This window comes from Polyodon spathula, chromosome 15 (genome assembly GCF_017654505.1).
Source record: "Polyodon spathula isolate WHYD16114869_AA chromosome 15, ASM1765450v1, whole genome shotgun sequence".
NCBI classification, from domain to species: Eukaryota; Metazoa; Chordata; class Actinopteri; order Acipenseriformes; family Polyodontidae; genus Polyodon; species Polyodon spathula.
This window is the reverse complement of record NC_054548.1, coordinates 30,314,536-30,330,273: the sequence shown is the minus strand read 5'-3', so window position 1 is coordinate 30,330,273 and position 15,738 is coordinate 30,314,536. Positions and strand designations below refer to the sequence as shown.

The 15,738-nt window shown below is 38.2% G+C and overlaps 1 protein-coding gene across 3 annotated transcripts in view; it reads left to right on the top strand.

Moving 5' to 3' along the window:
* Nucleotides 1–15,432, top strand: part of LOC121327520 (SLAIN motif-containing protein 1-like) — a 26,905-nt gene extending 11,473 nt beyond the window's left edge. For 2 of the 3 annotated variants that reach the window (XM_041271590.1, XM_041271587.1), the window contains 8 exons: nt 35–151; nt 2,589–2,705; nt 3,964–4,113; nt 8,705–9,043; nt 9,441–9,476; nt 10,687–10,833; nt 12,822–13,104; nt 13,977–15,432. In XM_041271590.1, coding sequence (XP_041127524.1) covers nt 35–151; nt 2,589–2,705; nt 3,964–4,113; nt 8,705–9,043; nt 9,441–9,476; nt 10,687–10,833; nt 12,822–13,104; nt 13,977–14,052 — 1,265 coding nt within the window. In that variant the 3' untranslated portion in view covers nt 14,053–15,432. The remainder of the gene's footprint in view (nt 1–34; nt 152–2,588; nt 2,706–3,963; nt 4,114–8,704; nt 9,044–9,440; nt 9,477–10,686; nt 10,834–12,821; nt 13,105–13,976) is intronic. The other variant, XM_041271588.1, reaches the window with a different exon arrangement.
* Nucleotides 15,433–15,738: the final 306 nt, after the last annotated feature.

Genomic DNA, 15,738 nt, shown 5'->3' with positions numbered 1-15,738 from the left:
GGTTAAATATTATGTTTGTTTCCCCTTTAAATAGCTCCACTTCCTTCATCAAGCCATTCTCCGCTTCACTTGACATTGACTTCTGCGAGAAGGGATGTTTTTGGTGCTGCTCTAGGCTTCCCTTCAACACCCAAACCAGTAGCTGTACAGAGTAAGCTTTAGCAGTACAGTACTTCTATTTACAGCAGCAAGATGGCAGCAGCTGATTCGAATCACTTAAGAGAGATGACCCTCCTTTCTGGTATTAACATTTCTAGATGGGTCACTCCTGCTTCTGTGGAACAAATTGTAGTACAGAACCAGAAAAGATGCCAGGGCAGTTTTAAAAAGGGCTGTGCAATTATTGCCCCACATACTATAGTAAAGAAGTGTTAGAGGGGGTTAGGTGTGTATTTGAATGGCCTTTTTGTTTTTTGTTGGAGGGTGACAGATTTTGAAGTGTGTTTCAAAAGGCTTTCCAACAAAAAATGAAATAGGCTAGGTGAGCCCCATTAGTCCTGCTTGAGCTGACCCAGATAGTTGTCCTAGATAAATGTAGTTTTTCATATTAACTAGTATATACCATAAAATATCAAGCACATCTTTAAACAATGGTGACAAATGTATAAGTGAGTTTAGGGTTCATATTAAGGCTGCTGTCTTGATGTAACATGATTTTTAGCTATTGGAGTTTGGATAAACAAATGTCACTGAATGACTGATTCCGTTGAAGTCACACTCTGTTGAGGCAGCACATAACTGACTTGTATATTAAAAGAGTTTTCAAGCCCTTTCTGTAGTATACAGTACCAATGACTAATGGGAACAGCTAGTGTTAACTGTGTCCTTCGCCCCAAAACTTTTAATTTCATCTCAGAACTGAAGACAGTTCACAGGCAGTTTGTCCCATAACCATGTCAGCCCAAGCACTGTGGCATATAATTCGGATCCGATGCAAGTCATCTCAGATGCAAGTTAAATCAAGTTTGAATTCACTCTCAGTACAGTGAAATCAGTTTAAATTAACTCTCAGTACAGTGAAATCAGTCATTCAGGTCAGACCACTGGTGAATAATAATTACAATCACTAACAGAGTCATAATTTCACTAACCTTTACAAAGCCAGCAAAGCAAATGAAATGAGAAACAAGTGTTGTGTTGCACTGCATAATTTCAGTAGGGGGGTTTATTTTCAGTGCAAGAACTGTATCCATCACATTTTAAATCGTTGTATAACAGGTGAAATGTAGTTTACTGTATACTACTGATACTGAAAATGACAATAACAGTTATAATAATATATGTTGCATTTTCTATAAAATAGTGTGGCAGAGCACAGCTCTGCCCTTTAGAAATTGACAGGGATGGGGTTAAATTCCCCTACCCGCCTGGGTTCATTGTGTTCAGGTGGCTGGGGTTGATTAGATGATTAGTTTAATTAACGATCAATCAGTGCCCAGCCACCTGACATAAAAGGAGGCCTCTGCTTCTCATTTGGGAGGAGGGAGTTGAGGAAGCAGGGTGTTGGTGTTGGTGTTGGTGTTGGTGTTGGTGTTGGTGTTGGTGTTGGTGTTGGTGTTGGTGTTGGTGTTGGTGTTGGTGTTGGTGTTGGTGTTGGTAGTTTTGAATCCAGTGAAGCCATTGCCCAGCCTGGAAACCTTATTTTTTTGTAAGTTTTGTTTTTGCTTTATTTGTGTTTAAAGATTTAAAGAAACTTTTTGAACTGCAGTCTGTCTCTGGGCCTCTTTCCACTCGCCAGCCTGTCACATATAGCCTTAGCCTTTTGGATGTCAAAGTACTGAAACACTCCTAAGTTTAAAAATGAAATAACTGATTTTCCCATTCCTTGGATAAGTTTACACCTTAACGACATAGTGTTGAATCATTTTTTGTGCTAGGTACTACATTTACATTGATTTATGTACAAAATACAGCAAACTGAAAATTTCATAATTTTGCCAAGTGATGTTGTACTAGTCTTTTATTATTCCTCTGTGATACCTCTAGGAATGAAATTACAATTCAGTAGTGAAAATATTATCCAAGCATACATAAATCCAGTTATGTTATTTCTTGTTAAGTTTAAAGTATTTTGACATTCAAAAGCCTATGACTTTATTTTCTAGAAAAAGCCTTATTATTATTATTATTAATTATTATTATCATCAGCAGCAGTTTATCTGAATTCTGCAGTGCAACACAACACTCTTAATTTGCTTGCTGTCTTTGTAAAGGTTAGTGAAATTATGACTGTGATTGTGATTATAGTCAGTGGTCTGACTGCAGTTACCTCTGATTTCACTGTAATCCGCAATGACTTGTATCCAGTTTGATTAGAGTCCAACAGTGCTTGGCCCTACCTGGTCTTGGGGCGTGTTGACTGGTACCCATTATCTCTTTGTATGCCCCCACTGTTCTAGTTTCTCTGCTCAGATGTTTTGGGTTATAGTGTTGTTCTAGCTATGGTTTGTTTATTTATTTGTTTGATCTATGCATGTAGATAAATAATATTCCCTAACTTTGCGTTTTTGACTGCAAAGACGCAATGCACAATTCCTGGAGTGCTTTTCATATAAATCTCTTAATGTATGTTTCTGTTTTTCACATAGCTCCATTGCCTTCACCAAACCATTCCCTACTTCACCTGACATTGACTCCTACGATGGGGGAAGTTTCTGGTGTAGCTGCAGACTCTTTTCCAAATCCTGAGACCCTGTCAGAACAGAGTAAGATTTAGACTTAGCTCTCTGGTGTCCTTTAATTTAAGACTGTCCTAGATAAGAGGGTTTTTATTAAGCTTTTTAAAATACAAGTGTTTGCCTTGTGTATGAAGTACCTAAAGAACACAGCGTTTTTTTAATTTAATTTAGGGTAAAATAAAAAGGCCAGTAAACGCGGATGACAAATATGTTTAGATCTTGGATGGAGAGCATCTGATTACAGAACTCAGCTTTTTTAACTTTATTTTTTATCTTGGATACACATGTAGATGGTGTTACTGTACAATTTATGTTGCAATCAGTATATACAGTTAGCCTTGATTAACTCGACATCCCACAGGGATGCCAAGGTGTCGAGTTAATCATGGCTGCACATCAGCCCTGGCATTTGCATGCGTATACGGGAAGTAACAGAACTTGCATGTTTACAGTATTTACAAGTTTATTTTTAGTTAAATGTCCTTATGAAAACGGTTGAAAGAATTGCAGTGAATGAACCAATTAAGTACTGTATAAACTCTAAACTCATAGTTCGATTTAAAATAAGAATTAATAAAATAAATTTTTTCTTTTACGAAAACAAACTGACTTTTAGGTATTGACTTGTACCATAATTTAACGGCTTAAATATCAAAAGTTAACAAATGTACATTATACAGGATTAACTCGTGAGCAAAAACAATAATAAACAACTTTGTTTCACGCAGAAATCAAGCATTGTCGATTGTTTCGCATGCAAAAACACACAAGTTCAGTCACGTGAAACGACAGTTGAGTTATCCACTAGTCTTTTTTAAATGGTTTTTATTCTTTCAGTACCGGTAGTCAGTGTCGAGTTACGAGTAAATCATGGTGTCGAATTAAAAAATTAAGAGGTAGGATGCATTTTATAAAGAGAAAATCCAGGACCAAGACTGTCTGTCGAATTAAGCGAAGCTGTTGAGTTAACTGAGGTTGACACTGTTTTTCTATGTCTAATCCCATTTGTGATGGGTAACTGTTCCCTCTTGGTAGCTAGTTCAACATGAATTATGAACTATGAATAGTTATCCTTTATAAAATAACCACTACAACCCCTGTGGTACTGATTATATAAATGGTTAATTTTCTCCTTTGTACTTAACTGTTCTGACCCAGAGTAATTACAGGTACCTGAATAGCTACTATTTAAAAGTATTGCACAGTTGAGGCAGATGGATGGAACATGGCATCATTTTATAACAACCATGAAAAGTGACATTATTTTCTGTTTGTTTTATTAAAGGTTACACGGTGAGGAATCCTCCCCTCAGCCCGCATTCTTCAATTGACAGTGAGTTGAGCACATCTGAACTTGATGAAGATTCAATCTCCATGGGATATAAACTTCAGGATCTAACTGACGTTCAAATAATGGCACGGCTCCAAGAAGAAAGTATGTTAACACTGCATTTTCATGCATTGCAAGCTGGCACTGTAGAGAACAAGAATACTGTATATTGTCGAATTGTGTGCGTGTGTGTAATATACACAGAGTGTACAAAACATTAGGAACACCTTCCTAATATTGAGTTGCACCCCCTTTTGCTCTCAGAACAGCCTCAATTCATCGGGGCATGGACTCTACAGGGTGTCAAATGTTCCATAGGGATGCTGGCCCATGTTGACTCCAATGCTTCCCACAGTTGTGTCAAGTTGGCTGGTAGTGGATCGCTACCCCGAATAGCTTGTTCCATCTCATCCCACAGATGCTCAATCGGATTGAGATCTGGTGACTGAGCAGGCCACTGCAGTAGGCTGAATTCACTGTCATCTTCGTGGAAGCATTCCTGGGCAATCCTAGCCTAGTGGCATAGGGAATTATCCTGCTGAAAAAATCCATTAGCAGATGGATACACTGCTGCCATGAAGGGATGCACCTGATTGGCAATGATGTTCAGATATCCTGTGGCATTCAAACGTTGCTCTGTTTTTATCAAGGGGATGTGTGCCATGAAAACAAACCCCACACCACCACCACCAGCCTGCAATGTTGGCATGCGGCATGATGGATGCATGTACTCATGTGGTTTTCTCCATACCCTAGTCCTCCCATCAGCATGAAACGTCAGGAACCGGGATTCATCAGACCAGGCAATGTTTTTCCAATCCTCCAGTGTTTTTGTTCCTTAGCCCACTGCAACTGCAGTTTCTTGTGTTTTGTTGAAAGAAGTAGAACTCTGTTAGATTGTTGGGTGCCATACCCCATTCGTGTTAAGGTACGGTGAGTTGTGTATTCTATTATGGGTCTTGCAGCACCAATGTTGTACTGGACTGTCGGTTGACTAACTGTAGCCTTTGTTGCTCTGCACAATTCGTGTCAGCCTCCTTTGGCCTCTTTCATCAATGAGCTGTTTTCGACCACTGGCCTGCAATTGGCTGGATGTCATTTGGGTGGTGGACCATCCTTGATACATACAGGAAACTTACTGAGCGTGAAAAACTCAGCAGCGTTGCTGTTCTTGCATTCAAACCGGCGCGCCTGGCACCTACTACCATACCCCGTTCAAAGGCACCTAAATCTTTTGTCTCGCCATTTACCCTCTGAATGGCACACATACTCAATTCATGTCTCAATTGTGTCAAGGCTTAAAAATCCTTATTTAACCTGTCTTCCCTTCATCCTCACTGATTTTGAAGTGGATTTAACAGGTTACAACAATAAGGGATTATACCTTTCACCAAGATTCACCTTGTCAGTCTATTTTATGGAGAGAGCAGGCGTTCCTAATGTTTTGTTTTTAAGTCAGACTTGCATTACTCAAAATTCCAGATAACTGTCTGAATCTTGTTTGTCCCAGCCCCAAGTCTAACACAGTTATTACTTTTCTTGGGACAACTCGAATTCTAATGCCTCAAATTTCCGGATATCTCCAAGGAATGTGGCAACCCCCAGACACATTTTTCAGATACTAACTCAAAGTTTAGGCGAGTCATTTGTGTTAAAGTGAAGCATTATGGAAATTTTTTGACCCTGGAAGTGTGATACATAGCTCGTGTACAGTGATGTTCAAAAGTTTTGCATCACCTATAATTTTAGGATTGAGAAATTAATTAAAAAAAAAAAAAAAAAAAAAAAAAAAAAAAAAAATCCTCTGAACATAATTTAAATGTTTTATGTAACATTGTGTAATCAGAGAAACTACAACATGATATTGCAAGTGTCTATCAAACCATAATATTACATTCTTTTGTGTTTTTTTTTTTTTTTTTTTTAACTTGGTAGTCTCCAATTTTTTTACCCTGGTTTTCTCCTGAATTTAGTGTGCTCAGTTATTATCTGTATCCTCAGCTCGCCACTCGCAACCCCCCACGCTGACTCGGAACGAAGGCTGGAGGACGCGTCCTCCATCACGTGCTCTTGTCAATCCGTCATTTTTCGCGCTGTGGATCCACAGTGAGGCCACCCGACCTATAGTGCCGGAGGATAACACAGATCTGGAGGCCCCACTGCAGAACCACAGACGCCCTATCTGCCACAGGGGTCGCTGATGCACGGTGAGCCGTGGATTCCCCTGCTGACCTAATCCCTCCCTACCCGGGCAGCGCTTGGCCAATTGTGCGCCACCCCCTAGGATCTCCCGGTCACGGTCAGCTGTGACATTGCCTGGACTTGAACCTGCGATCCCCAGGCTATAGGGCATATCCCTGTGGAGCGCCTTTGCAGGATGAGCCACTTCAAAATGTCACATTTTTTAGTTTGACAGGTTTTTATTTAGTGTATGGAAAACTACAAGGCAGCATGTAATTCAGTGTTAATATAACAGTATTCAGCAGGTTTCATTTGACTTCAGGAACAAAATTAGTTATTTGCATAGGATGATACAAAACTTTTGTCCATAGCTGTACAAGAACAAGATACCATATTTGTTCAGTATCGTTTCTTCTTGCTTCTTAATGATTGTGTGTTCTGTATCATTTCTCCGCTTCTTATGAAATTGTCTGTTTCACTAACTAGACTAATACAAAACTGACGTCAGTCAGTTGCATTAATAGTTGCATTACTTAATTAGGCAGGGGTCTACAGTATTTTACACATTTGTAGACCGTGTGTGCCCTGTTCCGTTTAAAATGTCAGATGATGTTAGAACTATTGTATTCTTATATAGCAGGGGTGAAATATATGTATCATTTCTGGATACAGTAAGTTGAGTTTAAGTCAAGGGCCCACTAAATCTGGCTTAACCAGACTACATAATAGAGACATTTACACAGTGGCCCATGTAGAGAGAAAAAAAAAAAAATAGTAGTTGTATTGCACTTTTGCGACTTAATCATATTGCTTGGAGTTTGAACAAAAAGCGTTCTCACAAACTCAACTTGCTGTCCTGTTTAACGCCCAGCTGACACCGGTGTCAACAAGAAAATCTAAACCCATCCAAGAAAACCAAATTTGACTTGGCTCTAATAAAATCTTATTTAACTCCGATCAGAGAACACTGATTTCCAGAAGAAATACCTGTGATCCGAGCTTAACACACACCTGCTAAATTTTTCTCTGATGAAAAAAGATGACGGTGAGCATAAATCTTGCTCTCTGTTGTGGAAGCTCTCTCTCTCTCTCTCTCTCTCCTCCTTGCTTTGCGTTTTTCTGTGAACAACATTAGTTTGAAGGAGCAGGGCCTTCCGCAGAGGCTCTGGTCAGCCTGTAAGGCTAAGGATTGCTGCCTAATAAATAGCTAAATTACCTTAAGAGATGTGCCTTGGCTGTTCTTTGTTCAAGATTGCCATAATACTACACTGAACTCAACACTTGTTGCTGTCAATTATGCATTGTGGGGGGAGAGATGCCGTTGTATTTTTATTAATTAATTCTTATTCTCGGTAATGATTCAATTTTGATATGGCAAACAGTAATTCAACTTTCATCAAATTATATTCTACCACAACATATCAGATTATAACAATAATGTTATAACATTGTTATAACATTATTATGAGAATTAAGATTAAATAACAATTTTTCCAAAAATATACTCCATCACTCCGTGCAAGGTTGAAGTCATTTATACCAACAGTTAATATTAATCTTAGTCTAAATTGTGTGTGTGTGTGTGTGTATATGTATGTATATATATGCAACAACTTCTAAACATAATGGTTTATAAGTTGATATTGCTTTTTGTTGTAAGAATGCAATAAGCTAATCTCTAGTTCTAATTTATATAGGTTCTGTCTGAGCTTGATGTAATGCTGCAGGGTGTGGATGCTTTTTTTGGTGTGGTTACCTTCAGGGACTGACATTCCTGTTTTCCAGTCTGTCTGGCTTCTCTGACCTAATAGTATTCCCCCAATATGTAACCACATTCTCAAATACAGGACCCCAACCAAACTGGTTATATGAAGCAGAGGTTTTACTAAGTAAATGTCATATAGAAAATAAAGTTTATTGCTACAACGTCCGTGAGTATAAACCCTGAAAGCTACGTTCTATTCTAAGTAGTACTGATAGATATCTTGAACAACATTAGAAAAAAAAAAAAATAAATAAAATAAAGTGTGGGTTGCAGTGCGTTTAGAGGAAATATTTCATCTCTGGGTTCTGCACCATTTCTTGTCCCATATGTGCTACAATATAATATATATTGCTGCCAGGAGGAGCCAGTGCTGCAATATCTGAATCCAATTTTATTTTTAAACAGACATAGATTTAAAAGAAACTAGATGTTTTCAAGGTTTGTCTTGCTTTCAAATGTTAGTTTTAGCTCGAGGTCTTCCCTATTGAAACCAGCGTGTCATTCTATAAGCGCACTCCCATGCGTTTTGCACTACAACCTTTAAACGTTGCGCTCAAAATAACTTTCCAGCAAAATATTAAAAATAGTACTACACTGTACTACATTGTGTACAGATAAGTTATATAATGTATTGCACTACGTAGCAGCCCAGTTGTGCAGCATTTTGCAGTCTTAATTTAAATTAGAAGCGTTTCACAGCTCCTCTATAATCTCATGTCTCTTACTTTTTTTTTTTTTTTTTTTTTTTAGGTCTTCGTCAGGACTATGCTTCCACATCTGCATCAGTGACGAGACGCAGCTTTTCATTCCAATCGGGAATGAAAGGAGCCAGCAGTGACCTTGAATATGATCAATACAGTTTGGAAGACGATGAGGAATATGATCACCTTCCTCCACCGCAGCCTCGACTCACCCGCTGCTCCCCTTTTCAAAGAGGAATACCGCATTCGCAGACTTTTTCTAGTATTAGAGACTGCAGAAGGAACCCGACTTCACAATACTTGAACACTTATGGTTATCAGCAGTATTGTTCACCTTCACCAATGGTTTACACACCTGAACCACAGCAAAACTGCAGGGCCAGTGCAGGTAAACATGCAGTTTAAGTCATGTATTAAAGGTCTTGTTTGTGATTCATGCCGTTTTAAATTTATTTGTCAGGATGAGAGTTTTTTTTTTTTTTTTTTTTTTCCCCCCTCTGGACCATGCCAAACATCTTTTGACCTTTAATACATTTGAATACAACTTGTTTATTCACATCACCTGCATTTAAAACCCCCTCTTCCCCTTTTGGTAGCACACAGTGCCCAATTCACACATTAACTGTGCACTACAGTGGTAAATAAACTATAGGCACGTCTGTTTTTGTGCAGAAGGACACAAATACAAAAAAAAACAGTTTTTTTTAATTTTTTTTTTTTTTCGTTTGTTTGTTTTTGTGTTTGTTTGTATTACTTCTCTGTTTGAACTTTGGGAACACTTGCAGTAGGATCTCCCGTTCGGAACCAAGCAGAATATGAGAGTAAGTGGGCAAGCGTTTTACTCAAACACGGTTACTTTAACTGAGTAAAATATGTGTGTTTAAGTGCACTTGGCAAAATTTTGTTTTTGTGTGGCAGCACTGTTTTACATATTTAATGGCAAGTCAACATAAATAATGCATCTGTTTGGCACTGGGTTTATCGGAAGTCACAAGAATGTGAAATGTGTTTGCATCGGGGTCGTGGAAATGGGTTTCCACATGTCTATTTCAAAATAAATGTAGCCTCAAACAGTAATTCATCACTTCCTGCCTAATTACTGGTCTTTAAATATTCATACAATAGAAGAATTCACTTGTGGTTGTAAATCACGTTGCACGTTGTCTTTTTGAAATGCTCGATTTTCCCTGCAAACTGATCTGAGCAGGAGACCTTGTCCTTGTTTTGAAGGTTAACTTTTTATTTTTTTTAATTTGTTTTAGCATTCTTTAGAAAGAGAAATGCGTGATCCAAGCTTATCTTCAATATTTCACTTAAGTTTATTTTTTTATTTGATTCGTTCATAAAAAATGAAAAGATGGGGGGGGGGGGGGGGGGGTGATATCTACTGTAACGTTTCTCCAAACATCTTTACATGGAAACACATACTTCAATATCTGTATGTGTTTTACATTTTAAAACTGGTCTATCCTGTATAATAATCTTGCATATTTTGTATTTATGGCCTGTGTTTAATATGCACATTTGAAGGGTGAGGCCCCAGCTGTTGATCAGATCATCTAGAAACCGCCAGCACACAAACTGCCATATTGAATTTGTGACCTCTAAAACAAATATCAAGTACATTTCCTTATGATTATCCTGTCCTTAAAAGCAAGGTCATGTCATTCAGTGACTTGGTAAACAAGCACACTTTTAGCAAAAGTGAACATGATCATTACTTCCAACACATCTCTTGTTTCTGTTAACGGGATTAATATATCTGGATATCTACATATTTCCAGTTCTATTAAAAAACCAAAAAAAAAAAAAAAAAAAAAAAAAAAAAATCCTGACATTAAGAATAAAGTTGTATAATGCATATTTGTGATTTAAAGCTGTCAACAAATACTAAATTATAAAAAGTAACTTTTTTTTTTTTCCTTAGGGGGCTTCTTAGACCCCCATTTTATGCATGTCAATAGTCCTATTATCAAGTGGAAAATGCTGTTCATTTATTCAGTAAAAGGTGTTGCTTTGTTTGTATTTTAGACAAGCTCCGGCGCAGTATGCCAAATCTGGCTCGTGTGCCAAGTACAACGAGTCACACCAGCTCCCCAGCCTCTGTTAGGAACAGTCAGAGCTTTGATTCCAGTCTACACGGGGCTTCCAGTGGGCTCTCAAGACTGTCATCATCAAGTGAGTATACAAATGAACTCTCTTCTCATTGTGCTATCACAAATAGTTCTAGTGATGTGGTGGTAGTAGGCAGTCGGTGACGTACTGCAGCTTGGCGTTTCAATCGTCATTGAGAAACAGTGGTCTTTGAACTGATTTTTATTTTGTTCTTGATATCATTATTTTGATGAATTGTACTACCACAGTGTTATGTGCGGCTCATTGGAAATGTATTATTGTCTTCAGTCTCTTGGAGCAAACCACAGAATTTATATCTAGTATTACAACATTAGTATTTTAGAGCACAGTCAAAATTGAGTTGAAACTGTTTTTTTTTTTTTTTTTTTTAATTTTTCTGCCATGTTAGCCTTACCAATACATTAATGTGCAGCCTTGTCATGTGTTGCTCTATTTTGTTTTGCAGTGCATTTCTGAATCTTGCCAGTAGATGGCATCAAAAGATCATTGAAAGAAGACAGAAACACAGATTATCTATAAAACATTCTACACATGGTGTTCCAAAAATACCACCATCTCAATTAAATTGAGCCCTTATTCAAATGTGTCACAATAATTCAGCTGTTTCTGAATAGTAAATACTATTGTTTTGACTTTAAACATGGATCTCTGTTTTTGTGTAGTAATATGCATTTATTTTGTTAATTTATTCATGTTTTAAACACTATGCCATTAGCATAGGTAGTGGACAAAGAAATTGAAACACCTGGGTAAGTGAGGTACAAGTATATTGAAAGCAAGGGGTTCCACACAGGTGTACGCTGATACATTAAGAAAATAACATTCCAGCAAGCTTGGGGTCATGTATAACAATGCCAGACAGGCTTGGTTGCCTATAATTATGGCTAGCATGGCTGCAAGAGGAGACGTCGGTGACTTTTGAAAGAGGGGTGATTGTTGGGGTGCATTTGGCAGGAGCTTCAGTGACCAAAACAGCTCTACTTGCTGATGTTTCACGAGCAATGGTGTCTAAGATGATGTCAGCATGGAACTCCGAGAGAAAGACATAATCAGCAAAGGGCAACAGTGCGCGAAGGCACATACTCATGGATCATGATATCTCTGCGTTTATTCGAAGTACAAGGCAAAATAGACGAGCAACTGCAGATTTGACTGCAAATTTCACCTCGGGCATGAGTAACCAGTTTCATCCAAAACGGTCAGCTGAGAACTCCACAGAGTGGGATACCATAGTCTGGTTGCAGTGCACAAACGCTCATCACACCTGGCAATGCATGTTTGCAAGTCCAGTGGTGCAAAGAGCACAAACAATGGACTACCGAGCTGTGGAGAAATGTGATATGGTCAGATGAATCATCCTTCACCATGTTCTCGGCAAATGGACGAGTGCGTGTGTGGCGCCAACCTAAAGAACTCTACAGCCCTGACTGCTTGGTTCCAACAGTGAAGGGTTCTGGTGGTTCCATAGTGTTGTGGGGCAGATCTTTCCTGGCATGGTTTGGATGCACTCATTCCCTTAGAAGGCAAGGTCAATGATAATCGCTACTTAATGGTACTGAGTGATCATCTTCACCCCATGTTGCAGCATTTCTTTCCTGGCGGGGGGTCTTCCAGGATGACAATGCCCCCATCTGCCGAGCACGTGTGGTCGCCCAGTGGTTTGAGGAGCATGACACTGATGTTCTCCATATGTCATGACCTTTTCAGTCACCAGATCTGAACCCAATCGAGCATTTATGGGATATTCTGGAACGTCGCCTGAGACAGCATTTTCCACCTCCATCAACCAGGTGTGAGTTGATTGACATTCTTGTGGAAGAATGGTGCCGCATCCCTCCTGCAGAATTCCAGAGGCTGGTAGACTCTACGCCACGCCGCATACAGGTCGTACTGACCGCACATGGTGGCCCAACACCCTATTAAGTGACTTTACATTGGTGTTTCAATTTTTTGTCCACTACCTCTGTGTGTGTGTGTGTGTGTGTAATATATATAAAAAACATGGATTTTGTTGTTTTTATTTTCTTCAGTTCCATCTCCTGGTCAGCTGCAGCATCGTGTCCACAGTGTTGGAAACTTCCCTGTGTCTGTCAGACAGAATCTTAAAGCAACTGCTTACGTAAGTCCAACAGTGCAAGGGCCTGTTGGAATTCCTTCTTCAGCCAGTTTACATTCAATCTCCAGCAGCGGCATTCCGCTTCCCAACAAGCCTGCCTCCCTCGTGGCTCCAGGGCGCAGCGCACTTCCGAGACCGGCTTCACTTACTGGAGGGAGCGGCATACCAAGGAGTAAACTAGCACAGCCCATTCGAAGGTACAGTATACACTCTGCTCATAAACTGAAAGAGACCAGGCCAGTGAGGCATGTTCATTTACTTTCAAAGAAGAGCTGTAAATGCATACAGTACTGTGTTTCATTCATCACACGGTTGCCCCTTATTTTTTGCCCCTTGCTTGAAAAAGTTTTCTGACTGTTTTGCTGTTTGATTTGCTGCTTGAAATAATAATAAGTACATTTTGGAATGCCCAGACTTCTGGTTAGGAACATCACAAGAAATGAAAACTAAATGCTGCAGTTTTGACCTCTACTAATAACCAGGATAGTCTTGGTATTTTAATTAATATAGTTTCTGTTGCAGTAGGCCTTTTAGAATACATAAATTAAATACAAAAATACAACAATACAAAAATCTAAAATCGATAGGCCATTGAATTTATTCATCAGTTGCATCCCAGAAGACGGCAAGAGTTTGTATTGCAATTGCTGCAGGCACATCCGTGGAATGCAGTGCCGTACAAACTCTCGAGTGAGAATAATGAGAAGACACATCCACTGACTTCCCAGGGTGCACCGTGCTGCTACTTGGTCGTAAAGAATACAGACACTAGTTCTGGCACAGCAACCAAAGGTCTAAACAGTGCCACCAACCTTTGGGATTGTAGTTGACTGAAGCAGTTCATAATTTCTAGATCATTTCTAATACTTTTTTGGAACATAGGAAAAAAAAAAAAAAAACTCTGGGTATTTTAACTTTTATGGACATGATATTGGCTCTTTAATGGCACAGAAACACTTGACATTCACCTAAAGTTATTGAATTGAACCAATTAAACCTCAGTCTAGGTCCTAAAGTTGTTTTTATGAATGCACTATAGAAGGCAATTTTATGTATTTATTTTTTGCAGTTTACTTCAGCCTCCGAAGACTCTGGCAGCACTTAGCACTCTAAGGGATGGAAGTTGGAGAGATGGCTGCTACTGATACAGGATATATTGTAAAAGAGAACTTGAAGAGACAGTCCTGTTCAGTGCCCAGCTGGCTGGGTTATTCTGATACTGTTTCACAAAGTGTTCTTGAAATCTGGGATGATTTTTATTGTCATAAAATAGAACATTGAAGTCTAAGGCATCTGAAACACTTGCCTAATTGCTGGTGTACTGAGCTAAAAACAGTACAACTACTGTATGCATTGCAATAATGTCAAACTTGCAGATACAGTATTGTATCAGAACTTAAACAAAAAACTTTTCAGCCAAAAATAATAATTGGTCTAATTGTTAAACTGTTTACAATGAGATGATGGAATTTACAAGTATTGTTACTAATATAGTTATTTTGCCATTTTTGGAAGTTTAATACTGGAGAATGAAAAAATGAATGTCTAATGTTGTTGAATTTAAAGACTGAGCTGTAATATCTTTGTGGTGCCTGTTGTACTGCCCATTGCACTTTTTAATTGTTTTTCTGTAGTTAGCAAGTATATTGTTTGCTGTCTCTTCTGCAACAGGACACTTATTTTTTTTAATTTATTTTAGTACTACCTTCAACAGTCACTACTGTTTAAAACAAACAAACAAACAAACAAAAAAAAACCTGCACAGCATTGGGTAAAACTGGTTCACTTAGTTTGGCGCGCACACAGGTTTAGCTGTAGCTTGATACATACTTTTCTTTTTTGTTGTTCCTATCTCAAGTTAATTCATTTTTATATATGTTATGATTGTATTACACATTTATTTATTTACGTTCATGTTGTCACATTGCACTTGCAATGAATTGTAGCCAACAGTGGGATTCGACTTTTCTAATGCGAAATAAAGTGAACATTTTAATGTAGTTTATTAACAGGAATGTACTGGGAATGATCTAGTTTTTAAAGAATAAACTCTTTTTTGAAGTCATTGTACAGAGTTATTATTATTGTTATTATTATTGTTGTTTTGTTCTTGGTGCTTTACATTGTGTGCCACTGATAATAAAAGCATTGATGGTTTGAAGAAACTATTATACATTAAGTAGTCCCAGTTGAACTTGTTCAACTAGAATGCATTTTATGGTTAAGAAGTCTAGGAGTCCTTACAAAAAGTCTAGTCCTTTTGTAAGGACTGCCATGTCCCCTCCGTCCTTTTTTCTTCTTAAAAATTGTAATTCCATGTTTTCAATGAAGACAAGCCTTGTTTAAGTATTGACAGTGCCATGGAGAGAATTTTGCCGGTTCTATATACATCCCAAATGATCTAACCCTGTGTAATCTTTCTGCCGGTATGCTTTTCCTTTAGTCAGTGCATCTGATGAATGTCCCAGGCACACAGAAACTGAATGAAGTTGGTACTGCGGACTATCTGGTCAATTACATGTCACCCTAATCCCAGTGTATTCTTAACATCTAACACATGGCTAATAGTTGGCAGTTAACAGCTATGTTAACAGCGAAAAGTTTTGTATCACCTAGAATTTTAGAAAAATAATTATAAAAATGAATAGTGTGTGTGTGTGTGTGTGTGTGTGTGTGTGTGTGTGTGTATATATATATATATATATATATATATATATATATATATATATATATATATATATATATATATATATATATATATATCAAAGAAAAAGAAACTACAAAATTGTTTTGAAAATTGGTGCTAGCCTGTTTTGAAAGTCTAGAACCAG